The 15797-nt window shown below is 35.9% G+C and overlaps 1 protein-coding gene across 1 annotated transcript in view; it reads left to right on the top strand.

Annotated features, from left to right (window-relative positions):
• LOC107715274 (actin filament-associated protein 1-like 1) overlaps window positions 1-15797 on the top strand; it is a 24787-nt gene that overhangs the window by 4201 nt on the left and 4789 nt on the right. The window contains exons 2-13 of the mRNA XM_016521355.1: window positions 10134-10259; window positions 10559-10642; window positions 10906-10994; window positions 11201-11312; window positions 11393-11491; window positions 11579-11790; window positions 11881-12060; window positions 12269-12454; window positions 12540-12685; window positions 13153-13225; window positions 14055-14157; window positions 14303-14470. Coding sequence (XP_016376841.1) covers window positions 10134-10259; window positions 10559-10642; window positions 10906-10994; window positions 11201-11312; window positions 11393-11491; window positions 11579-11790; window positions 11881-12060; window positions 12269-12454; window positions 12540-12685; window positions 13153-13225; window positions 14055-14157; window positions 14303-14470 — 1578 coding nt within the window. The remainder of the gene's footprint in view (window positions 1-10133; window positions 10260-10558; window positions 10643-10905; window positions 10995-11200; window positions 11313-11392; window positions 11492-11578; window positions 11791-11880; window positions 12061-12268; window positions 12455-12539; window positions 12686-13152; window positions 13226-14054; window positions 14158-14302; window positions 14471-15797) is intronic.

Below are 15797 nucleotides of genomic sequence, written 5' to 3'. Positions count from 1 at the left end.
CTCAATGGCCTAGGACCTAAATACATTGCAGATATGCTCACTGAATATAAAAGACCACTCAGACCACTCAGATCATTAGGATCAAGTCAGTTAGAAATACCAAGGGTTCACACAAAACAAGGTTTTAGTTATGAATCATTGGTGTTTTGTTATGTTCAAAAACAGTTCAAAAGTTTGGGGTCGGTAATATGTACATTTTAAATTAAAATGTTTGTATTTTGTACAATTATTTTATTTTAAAAAATATATTTATTTATTAATTAATTTATTAATTAATAGGTCTCTCATGCTTACCAAGGCTGCATTTAATTGATCAAAACTACAGTAAAAACAGTAATATTGTGAAATATTATTACCATTTACAGCAACTTTTCTATTTTAATATAATTTAATGTGCAATTTATTCCTATGATCGCAAAGCTGAATTTTCAGCAGCCATTAGTAGTTAAATTAATGGTTTGTTTTTTTCCCAATTGACCCTTCGCAAAGACCCGCCTCCCTTAGTTACTGTTGCTATGTCTGACAAGCCATGGCGCTCTCACGCCACACATCATGTTCTCACGCAGTGAAAAATACATCGCGAAGCAAAGAGGACACTAATGATGCGCCAACAGACAAAGCAGAGCAGGTATGAAACAAAGTCTCAAGTTTCAAATTTTGTCTTTTTTTTTTTAAAGAAATTCAAACAATAAATACCATTTTGTGGCTCTTTAATGCGTCATGACATATCGCTATAGTGCCTCAGTTCAAGCAGCACGTGAACCAATAATCTCTTTACTAGTTATAGCACCAAATAAACATGAATGAACATCAGAAAGTATCTTGTTTCAACCACAGAAAGACATCAATACACACACCAAGTTCAAGTCCAATGACATTAAATATGCTCTCCTGTCTGGTTTGTTTGTCGTACAAAATGGCAGATTCTGCGTTATGATTGGTCAGATTGCCTGTCAATCAAACTTCCGGCTAAGGGTATTTTTGCTATTTAATTCACTGATTAATTGATTAACAGCAATTCTAGTCATATATTTGACAATATGCTTAATGCCTTTGATGCAAGACTTTTCAAGATGAAAACTGTGAAAGGTGGGAGTGGGGGGTCTGAATTGCACCGATTCCTCCAGTTCCTTATTCACATGGCTTACATCTATAAATACCCATGGCCAAACAGACAAAGGCTTCTCTCTTCAGCAGCTTGTGAGCCTGATGGGTCCGCACAGGCCTGACACTGTCTCTCACTCCAGCATTCCTCGGCCCAAACACAGCCGTCAAGGGCGGCTCTTGTCTGTAGAAAAATCACACAGAGTTATAACGATACAGAAGGGCTGGAAAGGTCCTTGTAGGCCCTTCCGCTCTCGTGTCCTCAAAGGGTGGAAATCAAAGGCAGTCATCACAGGGGCTTGCTTTGGATGACCGTGTTAACCCCTTAATGAAAGAAAGTCAGTTGCTGAGATCCGGGATAAAGCTGGAAGAGCTTTTCCTAATCAACCTTCCTCGATCCCATTAGTCATGCAAAATAGCAGCCAAGATATGGGTAGGAGCAGGGATTAGAACTGAAAGATAAGAATTTCAAGGAAGATTTGCATACATGTTTTAGCTTTTTTTTAGTCATTCTAAACGTGTATCAACTGGTTTTGTCCATACAGTGAAAGTCAGTGGATTCCAAAACAAAATCAGACTCCATTGACTTAAAAGGGCTAGTTCACCCAAAAATTTAAATTCTGTCATTAATTACTCACCCTCATGTCGTTCCAAACCTGTAAGACCTTTATTCATCTTCGGAACACAAATTGATTATTTTTTGATGAAATCTGAGAGCTTTCTGACCCTGCATAGACAGCGATGCTTGAACTACCATGTTCAAGGCCCAGAAAGGTAGTAAGGACATTGTTAAAACAGTCCATGTGACATCAGTGGTTCAACCTTAATTTTATGAGAGTACCACGATGCATGCATGTGATGCTGCTGACGCAGAAGCCGGCATTCTGACGTAGAACCCGGATGCACTGTTCCTTGTTTACGAGCAGAGGATACACACAAATGTGTCGTGGTATTGTCGTGAACATGCGTCGAAGACTGACACAGAAGAGAAGAAATTGTTGAATAAAGTCATTATTTTTGTTTTCTTTGAGCACAAAAAAGTATTGTCGTAGCTTCATAAAATTACGGTTGAACCACTGATGTCACATGGACTATTTTAACGATGTCCTTACTACCTTTCTGGGCCTTGAACGTGGTAGTTGCATTGCTGTCTATGCAGGGTCAGAAAGCTCTCGGATTTCATCAAAAATATCTTAATTTGTGTTCCGAAGATGAACGAAGACGAACTATCCCTTTAACTGTATGGACATAAAAAACACTTTTTCAGAATTATCTTCTTTTATGTTCCACATATAAAGAAAGTCATACAGATTTGAACAGCATAATGGACAGAAATGATGACAGAATATTCCTTTTTGGGTGAACTGTCCTTTTAAGAAAAAAAGTCATCATCAGTTTTCAAACTGTTTTCCATCTGCTAGATTAGTGTTGTTATTAACGAATAATAATAATAATAATAAACGAATACATGTAAGTTGAAGTACTTAAATTACTAAACCTAAAACTGAAATAATAATAAATTAAAGCTAAATAGAAAAATGGCAAAAGCATATAACAAAATTACTAACACTGAAATTAAATTGAAAACTGAAAAAATAAAAATAAAAGGTTTTACAACCAAGGTTGTTGTTGTGTAGAATGTACAAATGCAACTCTCATGACTGCGTGCCTGAAGTCTTATGACTGCAGTGTAGAAACAGAGACGATGGGAAATGATCTAGCAAAAGGCTGCTCTGTTCCTTCGCTATAAATCCAACCTGGTTATGAGCTGACACTTCTCTTGTTTTGGCATTGTCATGTTTATTTTTAATGTACTTTGTGCTGATGAGCAGGTTAGTCCTCTGGTGTCTCTTGACTGCCGTTCATTTTCTGGTTGGTTGCAGAGTATCATAAAGCAACTGCATAATACTTGGTTTCAAATCCCGAAGAGACACTCAATCCTCCAAATGTTTTATGTGAGTGAAAGTGTGAGTGTGAATGCCAATGAATAAAACCGTCATCCCTGTGATTTACAGAATCTGTAATGTTAGCATTATCCTCCAACCAGAAGACATTTCTTGGGGTAGAAAGACATTTAGGACTTTAAATGAAGCATCTCAAGTTTCAGTGGTCGCACAGTGCATGAAGTAAACAATCATAAAACGCGTATATAAACGTATATAAACTTGTTGCAGGAGGATTTTTTTCCATGCTCATTAAGCCATCAATAACCATGTTGTCATCCTCAAAGCCTTCGTCCCTTCCCTTTCAATTATGTGGCCTGTTGTTCCTCTGTAATTGACCCCACCCAGCGAACTGTCATCCACTAAAATACTGAGCATTATATTATAGCCATCTCGCACTGATATCCATGTGGCCTCCATGTGACCTTGACTGGTGTTCATCAAAGGTGCTTCTATGTATCGGCCCTACTCGTGTGTCCTGTATAGCTATGGCACGTGACGTCCACCCACCCTGAATCAGCTTTTTTAAGGATCGTGTGGTTGTGGTATTCTGCATATGAAGCTTGTAGGATCTGAACCCTCATTCCTCAATGTTATAGGAGAAACCCGACATGGTCTGTGGATAAGACCACTAAACAGGCACAGATGGTGCGTGTTGTAGATATGGTGTGTTCTATGATTTTTGTAGTGTTTTGTTGGAAGCGGTTCAGATGGCAGGGTCCGGAGCTAAGAGAGAGCGTGCTAGTTAGCGGAGGACTGATGGTATGTCATTTTTGGTGGGGTGTGGAGGAGAGGAATAGGAAGCAGAAGGTTAGGGATGATAGAAACGGCTGTCATCAGCCCCGACAGGAAGCTACAGCTGCAGGACATATCCCCTTACCCACAATGCCCTTACCTCAAGACCGCACAGCTGCTTTCCTTAGAATTTGTTTTGCAAGTGTTAGTGTGTTTGTGATTGTGTTCAGTGATGTATTAGGGTGAATGTATGTTTGCACTGTATTTCTGAATGCTATGCGCTGCATTGTACTCTTTTCCTCAAAGGTGATGTCATTGTGTACTTTTGGACCTCACAATGCCACATTGTCTAGCTACTTGGCCGAGCCACTCAATGAAAGTTCAGTTGGAATGTTGTTTAAAATGTGCCCAGTTTAAACAAAGCAAGTACTTTTTTCAACTTGAAAAACTTGGTCGTTTGATCTATAGGTTGACAGATGCTTTTTTTTTTTGAGGATACTGATACAATATAACAATTATAATTAAACTAAAACAATAAAAACATTTTATTTCATTAAAATATAAAAATGTACTTCTATTAATGAAATAGGATTATATTTAAATATTCATATGCATGTGTTTTATCTATTTTAATCATTTTACATTTTTCAATGTATAATTTGTCATTTGAATAATAATGACATAACAGGTATTATATAAGGTATAATAAAATATTATTTTTACTAGTTATATTATATATTACATATAGTTTTATACATATTATATATAACTAGATGCTATATATAATTATATATAACTTAATATCTAATCATTATAAATAATAGATAAATAATATAAATTTATTCATTTAATACATTTATTTACATTTGGAATAATTTAAAAAAAGTAATTATAGTTTTTTAAATATAATTAATTAAATATAAATATTGATAATTATTAATTGTCTTTTAAGTTGTTTTGCGATCAGTTGTCCCATTCATTTAGTTAGGTATTTATGTCTACTGTACTGTTTAGCTTAAAATGCTATGTGTTTTTCTTTTGACAAAGTAAAAATGTATTCATAATTAACAGTGAATTTATGTAAACAAGACATTTGAATATTAATATATTTGAATATATTGTTTCCTACTAAATGCATTGTTGTGTAATGGCAGTGCTGGGGTCTATAACCAATTACCGATTAGAAAAGTGTATCTCTGTAGAAACTGGTCAAACCAATTATCTCTAGTTGGATCACTTAATCTTTTTCATTACATTCACATATGTGATCCTGGAGCACAAAACCAGTCATAAGGGTAAATTTTTTCGAAATTGAGATTTATACATACATTTATACAAATAAGCTTTCCATGGATGTATGGTTTGTTAGGATAGGACAATATTTGGCTGAGATACAACTATTTGAAAATCTGGAATCTGAGGGTGCAAAAAAATCTAAATATTGAGAAAATCGCCTTTAAAGTTTTCCAAATGAAGTTCTTAGCAATGCATATTACTAATCAAAAATTAAGTTTTAATATATTTACAATAGGAAATTTACAAAATATCTTCATGGAACATTATCTTTACTTAATATCCTAATGATTTTTGGCATCAAAGAAAAATCGATAATTTTGACCCATACAATGTATTTTTGGCTATTGCTACAAATACACCCCAGCGACTTAAGACTGGTTTTGTGGTCCAGGGTCACATATATGACTAAAAGTGTTGATGAGAGAAGTCTTTATTTTCATTTGGTCTGTCTTTTGTCACTTTAAATTTAAATACAATGTGTCTTTGGTCTGTGAGAGCCGGCAGACAGCACAGACGCATTAAAAGAGCCACTGAAGCAGTCAGATGGGGTTCACCAACCTCACATTCCCACACATTACACACGAGATGCACGGCAGCAAAAACAGGCGAGCCTTCAGAATAGCTGTAACTGAGCTGACTGTGCTTAGTTCCACAAACTTGACCCAGTTTCCAAAGAGAAGCATGGCCAGCAGAAGACACAGAGGCACAGAGAGTGTTGTGTGGGAACTTGAGTTGCTCCGAAAAGGGACGGGTTGCTCCCTCGCCCATGTCAGCAAGTGCACAACCAGACAATGGCCCTCTGGAGAGCTGTGGCCCTGCAGATGTGATTGCACTGCTTTCAGTACAATAACAGAGTCATCCTCCTCTCTGCTCGCGGAGTTTCCGCCTCCTACTCTTCTTCCGCCCCTCTCTTTTTCTTGTTTCCTCTAACGGACACATACACATTCACGTTTCCTGCTCTCTGAGAGAGAGGAAAACTCTTAGGAGGAGTTAACTGGCCATTAAGCAAATTCAGTGAAAGACAACCGAAAGATAGCTTATCAATGGTGTGATTTAGAGTGATGCCTTTTGGAGATCTTGCACTCTTTAAGATTCGGAAGTGAAATTTAGTTTGTTTTGGACTTGAGGAGGAAGGATCACAAATTTACGACTATTTAATATGGAAATTACTTACTCTGGAAAAGTTTCCAATGTAAAAGAGCAAACTGTAAAAAACAAAAAGAATTTGTGAAAAATAGCATTTTTTATTTTAAAATGTACATTTTTAATTATTTTAATAATTTATATTTTTTCTTAGCTATAGATTGTGGATAGTAATGTAGTAGAAGGAGAAGTGAGAAAAAAAAGATTGAGTGAGAGAGAGAGTTGATCCAGTGCAGACATCCCCACAGAAATCACACCAATGCACATGAACTAAAAGAACTCAAAAATCCTCCTCAACACATTGCAGCTCAGTTTTGGTTTTGTCTGAAAATTGTGGGTTTCTCATCTCGTTCAGCAGTTGAGACCAGTGAGCAGTTAATTGGCTTGCTTTCTTTATCTCTGTCAGCGCTGACAGAAGTGCAAAGGCATTTGGAAATCTGCATTGTGAATTATTTGGTTTCTCCTTTGTTGACCAAAAACCAGGAAGGTTCTTGTCCTAGAGTAATGTTATATTTCATTGATTGAGCCACTTAATCTTTTGGATGCATGTTTTTAATAATATGCACTTAGATGTTCATTCTGGAATATATGTTCTTTCTAGAATTACCAAATTTGTGGATTTTTGTTGTTGTTGTTGTATTAAAACTGATTAGACTTAATATTTAAATGATTTGAATTTTTGTACACTTAAAGGAATAGTTTACCCAAAAATGAAAATCTGCTGAAAATGTACTCCCTCAGGCCATCCAAGATGTAGATGAGTTTAGTTGTGTCCTAAATGACACACTATGCACTTATTCTATGTACTCAACTGTCTAGTGTATAAATTATATACGTTTATTTTATCATCCAACATCAGAGTCTTCCACACTTAGTTTTTTTCAGTTACTTAATTGAATCATCCAGGCGTTTGAAGTGCACTTTTTCTTGTTGCTTAATATTTTCAGTGTGAACACACTAATCACACTAAAATGCCAATAGTGCACAAATATGCAAATTGGACGCAACTTTTGTTTCTTCATCAGAACAGATTTAGTAGAAATTTAGCATTACATCACTTGTTCACCAATGGATCCTCTGCAGTGAATGGGTGCCGTCAGAATGAGAGTCCAAACAGCTGATAAAAACATCACAATAATCCACAAGTAATCCACACAACTCCAGTACATCAGTTAATGTTTTGTGAAGTGAAAAGCTGCATGTTTGTAAGAGATAAATACATCATTCAAAGCAGAGGATCTATAATTTTCTCCAGATGAAGAAACAAACTCATCTACATCTTGGATGGCCATTTTCAGCAAATTTTCATTTTTGTGTGAACCACATAATTTTTTTAAAGGGGTCATATGATGCGATTTCAATTTTTCCTTTCTCTTTGGAGTGTTACAAGGTCTTGGTGCATAAAGAAGATCTGTAAAGTTGCAAAGACTAAAGTCTCAAATCCAAAGAGATATTCTTTATAAAAGTTAAGAGTCAGCCACACCGACCTAAAACGGCTCGTTCTAACACGCCCCCACATATCTACGTCACTATGTGGGAAGATCTGCATAACGCCGCCCAAATGTTCACGCAAAGAAAGAAGGCGTAACTTTTATTCTCGCTGTAGTTTCGTTGTTTCCGCCGCCACGTCGTAAAGTCGCTGTGTGCTTAGTTGTGAAAGCGAAACTACTTTTTAACCTTAAACCGCATAAACACATTTCATTACACCAAATACACAAAATACTGTTCTTTTTAGCTGCATCATATGACCCCTTTAAAATGGTACAATACAGAGTCACCTAGTAATAGAAATCAGTGTTGTTGTTTTTAGTTTTATTTCAGCCACTGAAGTGTTTACAATTGTGGCCTCATTCTATTGTTTATCTTGCATCATCTTACACAGGATAGTTTTTTTGTTAAATGACTCACGGAAGAGCAAATTTTTACAGCCCTTAAAGTACATATGCTGACACAAGCTCTCTTATATGCTTCACTGTTTCATTGATCTTCACTGTACAATTTAGAAGTAATGAGTAATGCTAAAATGTAATATTTAATGTATACTAATTGTTTAATATTTAATTGTAGCATAAATATTACTAAGAAGCTTTGAATTGTGCTATTTTGGTTACTATTTATATTGACATTAATATGCGTGACATGGACTCTGTAACATGTAGGTCGCACATTTGGATACCAAGAAATATTGAATGAACAGGATGATCCTCAAAATAGAAGTGCAAGCCCAGAAAAGATCCTTTATTTTGAATTCCCCTTGTTTGCATAGTGGTTTGCGACCTCTGCTTCAAAGCAGTGTTTGTTTTCGGAGCGGTGAGGGTCTAGAAAAGAAACAACATGAGCTATGCAACAGGTTTTTTGATCTGGTCCAGACAGATAGAAAAAACACGTTCAGGGCAAAAGCAAAAGAAAGGTCACATATTGCAGTAATTACTTGAGGCCAAGAATAATAATTCCTAGATCAGCAAAGCCAAATGTGTGGCAGGTAGCCTTGAAAAGGGGCTTTTCCTTTCCCATCCCTCTCTCTTGAGCAGAGTCGGGGTGTGGTGTGAAGTGCTTACATGTGTTTCTGGTACTTACCCCTGCTTTTTATTCCTTAGCATGAAAGATGTGTGACTCTGATCTCTTTAATCTGTTTCCCAGCTAACAGGGAACGTATAGAACTTTGGATAATGTTCAGGCAAAGTTTTCTTAAAGTTATAAACAAACTTCTTCCAGTAACATTAATAGAATGTAGAATCATTCTCAGAATCAATTAATAACTGACAAAGATAACTAGTATTAGTGAAAGGGATAGTTCACCCAAAAAAATGAAAATTCTGTCATCATTTACTCACCCTCAAGTTGTTCCAAACCTGTATGAATTTCTTTCTTCTGCTAAATACAAAAGAAGATATTTTGAAGAATATGGTTAACCAAACTGTTTCTGGTCCCTATTGACAATTTTTCTATACTATGCAAGTCAATGGGGACCAACAACAACTTTTTGCTTACCCACATTCTTCAAAATATCTTCTTTTATGTTTAACAGAAGAAAGAAACTCAGGTTTGGAACAACTTTTTGGGTGAAATCTCCCTTGAACCTTTACTCTGTTTACACCAGTCAAAAATCTGATAATTATTTTCTTTTTTAAATAAAATATTGAAATAATTCAGTCATTTTAAATTATTAAAATTACATTGTAAATAAATTATGTAAAATCAAATATACATGGGCACTGTCAGACCACGAACATAAGTAATGGATTTTATTTTATTTTTTTGTCATCAAGCTGAAATTTTATTTATAATCAGTTCCCATAACACTATGAAAACTTTTTTATAGAGTCTCTTAGACCCCAAAAAGAACTCAAGTATTAAATCACCAGTAAATGCTGATCAGGATTTTAAAACCAGTATACATCTATATTTTTCAGGTCCAGAAATTCAAGCTATTTTCCTCAGGTTTCCTTCATAAAATGAATTAGATATGCCCGCACCTACAGACAACTCTTGTTTCCTGTGTTTGTTAGGCCATTCATAACAGTGCAGCTATTGTACACCGTGCACTGATTTGGAAGAGTGCTACCATAAGAAATCAATATTTCTTATTTATTGCATTAAACCTTCGGGATATCATGTTTGGCCTTTTGGCAAGGTTTCCTCAACAAACAGCCAAAGAAATCAGATGTCCAACAGCTGAGGCCTACCTCATGACGGATTTTAAAAAGCTCAAATGGGCTGATGGAAATGCCCAGTCACTCCTAGTAACATGATTCGAAAATAAATGAAAGTTGCTTAAGTATTTAGATCATCTGATGTATATAAGTGCAATGGGGTTCACAAATCTTAAGAGCACTAGTGACGTTCCCATGTCAGCTTCTGCAAACATGTTTCTGGTCACTGATCCTGTCCTTGTCTTGAATCTCTGTGCAGGTATGGAGCACCTGGTAAAGGAGCTGAGTTTGCTTCTCAAGCTGCTGGAGAACGAGAGCGTGAGTTCAGCCACGGCAGAGAAGATGAGTGTGGTCAGAAACTTGGTCAAACAGCTGCAGCCATCCGGTGAGATTGAGCAGCAAATACATAACAGCTGAGCAGAAATGCTTGGCCAAGGCCTCGCTAAAGAGATTCACACATTAATAATTATAGCAATGTCAAAGTATTTCAGGCAGCAAAATTACTCTGAAGAAAAGGTCTAAAAATGATTCCTAAAAAGTTCACTCTAAAAAAATTATAGGAATAAAGTGTATGTTATGATTGATGTCCTCTGTTGTATTTCATGTAAGAATGTATGTATGAAGGGTAAAACACACTTTGCTAATTAATTAAATTATTTGTTTATTTATTAATTTATTTTGTAGTGAATGGATCAGACTTCATATACATGAACACGTCTCTCTGTGGAAATGGTACCAGCTTTGTTGAATCATTGTTTGAAGAATTTGGTGAGTATATTGCTGTATTTACTAAAACTTGAACATTATATTTTTTGTGAAAATAACGAAATTCCTTATAGCAAATAACATATTTTTTTCTGTATTTATACAACAGTTTTGCGAAACATCATATAAAACATTGTAATACATAAAAACTTGCAGTTGCTGCTAAAAATAGCAGAAAGAATGGCAGCTTTGTTTGAATCATATTCCCAGGATGTCATATGTATTGCATGTGTTTGTAATTGTTCAGTTTTGATGTTTGTTCTCAGACTGTGACCTGCAGGATCTCAGGGACTCGCCTGAAGAGATGAAAGATGTGGAGCAAGAGGAGGCGTCCAAGCACCCACCCACAAAATCGGTAAAAGAATATGTATCAAATACAAAAACATACGCTACCGTTCAAAAGTGTGAGACTAGTAGGTCTTTTAAAGAACTTAATAATTTTATTAATCAAGGAATAAATCGACTTTTCACAGTCAGTGTATGCCAAACGAGAATAATTAAAAGCAAATTTAATAGTGTTTTAGACAGAAAATTGAATAATTTTTGGTTTTGTTTTGTCAGAGTCCCACAGACACACCCCCTCCCCTCCCTACCACACCTCCTCCTGATGATTACTATGAAGAAGCCGTCCCGCTTGGACCGGGCACAGCACCCCAGTATATAACTACTCGCAGTACGTGCAAACACATTCAAGCCTAAGATGGCACAATAACAGACAATTATGAAACCTAACACAGTGTACTTATTTACTAGACAACTCCAGCCCTCCAAACTCAATAGAGGATGCTTATTATGAAGACGCTGACAACAATTACCCAACTACTCGTCTAAACGGGGCCAGCAAAAACTCCTGTAAGGAACCTGTGCTGTTTTTTATACTTGTGCCTATGAAAATGTGCTACATTTGTATAGAGTTTTAATAGCTGTTGATGTCAACAGACAATGATTCAGATGCACTCAGCAGTTCTTATGAATCCTACGATGAAGAGGATGAGGAAACTAAAGGCAGAGAGAGGACGCACCAATGGCCCTCAGAGGAGAGTCCAGTCGGTCAAATGAAAGACTGTCGCAAATGCGCCTTCCTGCTTCGCAAGAAACGCTTCGGTCAATGGGCTAAGCAGCTAACAATCATTCGTGAGAACAGACTTCAGGTGAATCGCACTGGAACTGTTAAAAGAAGGGAGACAATCTAACATCTGATCAATTCGGCAAGCTCTAAACATAGCATTTATTCTCCACAGTGCTTCAAGAATCCCAAAGATCGCTCTCCACACGTTGACCTCCCCCTGAATCTCTGCAATGTCATCTATGTGCCTAAAGATGGACGCCGCAAGAAGCATGAGCTTCGTTTCTCCATGCTGGGAGGAGAGGCACTAGTGCTGGCTGTACAGAGCAAAGAACAGGCCGAGAGCTGGCTCAAGGTGCTTCATCGCAATATATGACATAATATAATGGCTATTTACTAACTAAATAAATGAGTTTAAATGATTTTATTATGTGAGAAGAAAGTCATGCACAGTTATGTAGGAAATCCAGGGTTCCCATTGTTGTGGAAAACCTGGAAATATCAGGGAATTTAAAAATGGTGATTTCCAGGCCTGAAAAAGTCATTGAATCCTGGTCAACCAGTGTTGGAAGGAGCGCTGGTGTTGTGTGAGGAATGGGACTCTGTATCTCCATAAGGACAGAGGGGACATTCACACCCATGTGAGTGCTTTAGCCCTCCATGGTGTAGAAGTCTTACCCGGTTTTGGACCCAAACATCCTTTTGCCTTCCGCATCATGCGAGCGAGCAAAGAAGTGGCCGCCCTGGAGGTAAAAACTATGGATCTTCTGTTACATTGTAAGATGTTTCATTTAAAAAAGCATATGGGTAATTCTGTAATGTAATCAACTTCAGGCGAGCTGTTCTGTGGAGATGGGCCGCTGGCTGGGGGTTTTGTTAGCTGAAGCAGGCAGCGCTACCACCCCTGAGGCATTGCATTATGACTATGTGGATGTGGACACCATCTGCAGCATCCAGAACGCAGCACGACACTCTTTTCTGTGAGTAAAGAGTTTTCTCTTTATCACTTTAACAGACTGATATGCTCTTTTGCACTACACTCGTTATATCTTCACAGTTGTTTATATCACTGGTTTGCACTATAACTGCCATGTGCCTTATGCCACTTTTTCTATCTCTCTCTTTTTTTCTTTTTTTTTTTTACTTGTATATTGTATAGGTTGTATTTTATATATATTTAAACTGTATTTATCTGTATTATGTCTACTGTTAGTGTTAAGTGTTAACTGTATGCACCAAGGTAACACAATTAACACAATTTCTATTCTCTGTATGTATGTGCTGTACATGTGGCAGAATTGACAATAAAGACTTTGACTTTGACTTTGACTTTGAGTAGAACTGAGGATATTTAGCCTGTTCCAGTTGGAATGTGTAAAGTAGTTCACTCACAGATTTGTGGAATTTTCATGCTAATTCTTGTTTTATTACATTTTTCATGCCATAGGTGGGCGACCTCCTCTAGCAGCACCTCCACAGATCCACGGACTTATGATGAAGTACCTTACGAAAGTGTGTTGGTAAGGTGTTAAGTTAAAAATATATCACATATGAATTAAACATGTATTTATTTAAATTGAATTGAATTGAATAATAATAAGAAATGTTTTTTAACACCAAATCAGCATATTAAAATGACTTCTGAAGGATCATGTGACACTAAAGCCTGGAGTAATCATGCTGAAAATTCAGCTTTTCCATTACAGCAATAAATCACATTTTGAAATATATTCAGATTGAAAAGTTAATTGTAATAACATTTCACAATATTGCTATTTTTACTGTATTATTATCAAATAAATGCCTTGTTGAGCATAAGAAATTTCATTTAATTTTTTATTTTTTTATTTACTGATCCCAAACATTTGAACAATAGTGTACATTTTTGGCGTTCATGATTAAAGAGTATAATGAAAACTGATCGTTTTTGCTGTGTGTCAGAGGTTACTTAGAGATTTTTATGACATTTGAAAAGAATGTTTCAGCCAAGTTAGGTGTTGTTTCTGGAGTTAACTGGAGAATAACCACAGTTCTCTCAGAGTTTTAGTTCATTTTCCGAATTAACCCGAAAGGCAGCAACAAATATTTATTTTCTCTGGTTTATTCTCTAAAATGCAACAGTCTTTGTTATGTCTAGTCAGCTACTAATATTCTGTCATTGCAAGCATGTCCTTTTAAAAAGGAACTTTTCAGGAAATCCCTAAATAAGCACATTGTGTAATGCTGAAGTAAATACTATCATACTGAAAACCAAGAAGTTAACAAAAAGTGTTTACATTTTGTTTTGTTGCCACACAAGCTGTAATTACTCCTCATTTCCCCCCCTCTACTCTGTCTCTCTTCCACCAGCAGGTAGATGACAATCAGTCTAAACTGAAGCGTTATTCCTCTATGTCCAGTGTGGATACAGCCAAGGGTGACACACAGATCACAGTGAAGCGACACGGTTCCTGTAAGTTGTTTCCACTGGAAAATCACTTTTTTTGTTTGTTTTTTGGTTGATGCTTTCAGCATCATCTAGACATATATTCAAACACAATCATAGCTTTTCTGATTAAATACCATTTATGACCAATTCCGTCTTATTTTTGTTGTAGCTGTGAATCACTACGGTAAATATGGAAAGACGAGGGCAGAAGAAGATGCACGACGGTGTCTCAATGAGAAAGAGCAGCTCGAGAAAGAAAAAGAAGTAATCAAGAAGAACCTGTTGTCACTGCGCTCAGAAAAGAGGGTGGTGAAGGAAGAGCTGAAAAAGGCGACTGGTGAGAGAATTGACAGGTTTGACTGTTAATCAAATAATATGCAAGGTGGTCTGTTCAGTGTTGGCAACTAATTTTCAGAGAAAGTTGCTAAAGGAAGGTCGATGTGTTGCTAAAAGTTGCTAAATGACGTTGTGATGTCATTGCTCAATGACGTCATTGCGTAATCACGACGCAAAATTGTCACATCATCAAATCTCAGCAAAAAATATATTTTATATATGTTAATTTAGATTTGTTTGTAAAATAATATGCATGATATAATATTAAAATATACGTAACTATTTTTAAATACATTGAATTATTGAAAACTTACACATTTTTAAATTATTACAATTTAACTTTTTTTAGTAGCTAGTAAACTCTACACATTGTCAACAATTATGCTTGAAGCAGTGTATTAGTAGTTAGTTAGTATGCTACACTCTAAGAAAAGTCTGTAAAAATAAGGCACAATCTACTATGTTAATATGAAAGAATTTTCCGTAATGGTTTTTTTTACCTGCATTTTAAATTACGCATTGTGTTTTCGGGTTACAGGGTTACAAAGGATGATGGATAATGGATAATGTCCTGAAAGATTTTCCATTTTTCTTACAGTGTACTAACTGATCAACAATCGCAGGTACAAGCTACTAACAAAGTTTATCATAAATGAACAATTATTCAATTATCAAATTATTCAATTATTATTATTATTATTAAATTGAACAATTGCAAATAGCAGCTAACTCAATTCTCGTGATGTGTGTACTGTTAGGCATCTGTGGTTTCCTCTTTTTGTGTAATTTGAATGAAAATGTCCTTATCAAAAGTTGCTAAAAGTTGCCAAATAAATGTTTAAAATTGCTAAATTTGTTGCTAGGTGCTTTTGGAAGAAAAAGTTGCTAGGGTAGTCTGAAAAGTTGCTAAATTTAGCAAATAAATTGCTAAGTTGGCAACACTGGGTCTGTTACCATTTTTGCAGTATTTGGCGCCACCTACTGACAATATCCACAGTTATGGGAGCTGTTCATTTAATCTTATATGTTTTGTACACTGCCCTTCAAAAGTTTGGGATCAGTAAGATTTGTAATGTTTTTAAAAGAAGTCTCTTTTGCTCATCAAGGCTGCATTCATTTGATCAGAAACACAGAAAAAAACGGTAATATTGTGAAATATTATTGCAATTTAAAATAATGCTTTTCTATTTTAATATACTTTAAAATATAATTTATTCATGTGATGCAAAGCTGAATTTTCAGCATCATTATTCCAGTCTTCAGTGTCACATGATCCTTCAGAAATTATTCCAGTATGCTGATTTATTATCAATATTATAATAGTTTTG

This window comes from Sinocyclocheilus rhinocerous, unplaced genomic scaffold (genome assembly GCF_001515625.1).
Source record: "Sinocyclocheilus rhinocerous isolate Xijiao unplaced genomic scaffold, SAMN03320098_v1.1 scaffold299, whole genome shotgun sequence".
Lineage (NCBI taxonomy): Eukaryota > Metazoa > Chordata > Actinopteri > Cypriniformes > Cyprinidae > Sinocyclocheilus > Sinocyclocheilus rhinocerous.
This window is presented reverse-complemented; position numbering and strand designations above follow the sequence as displayed.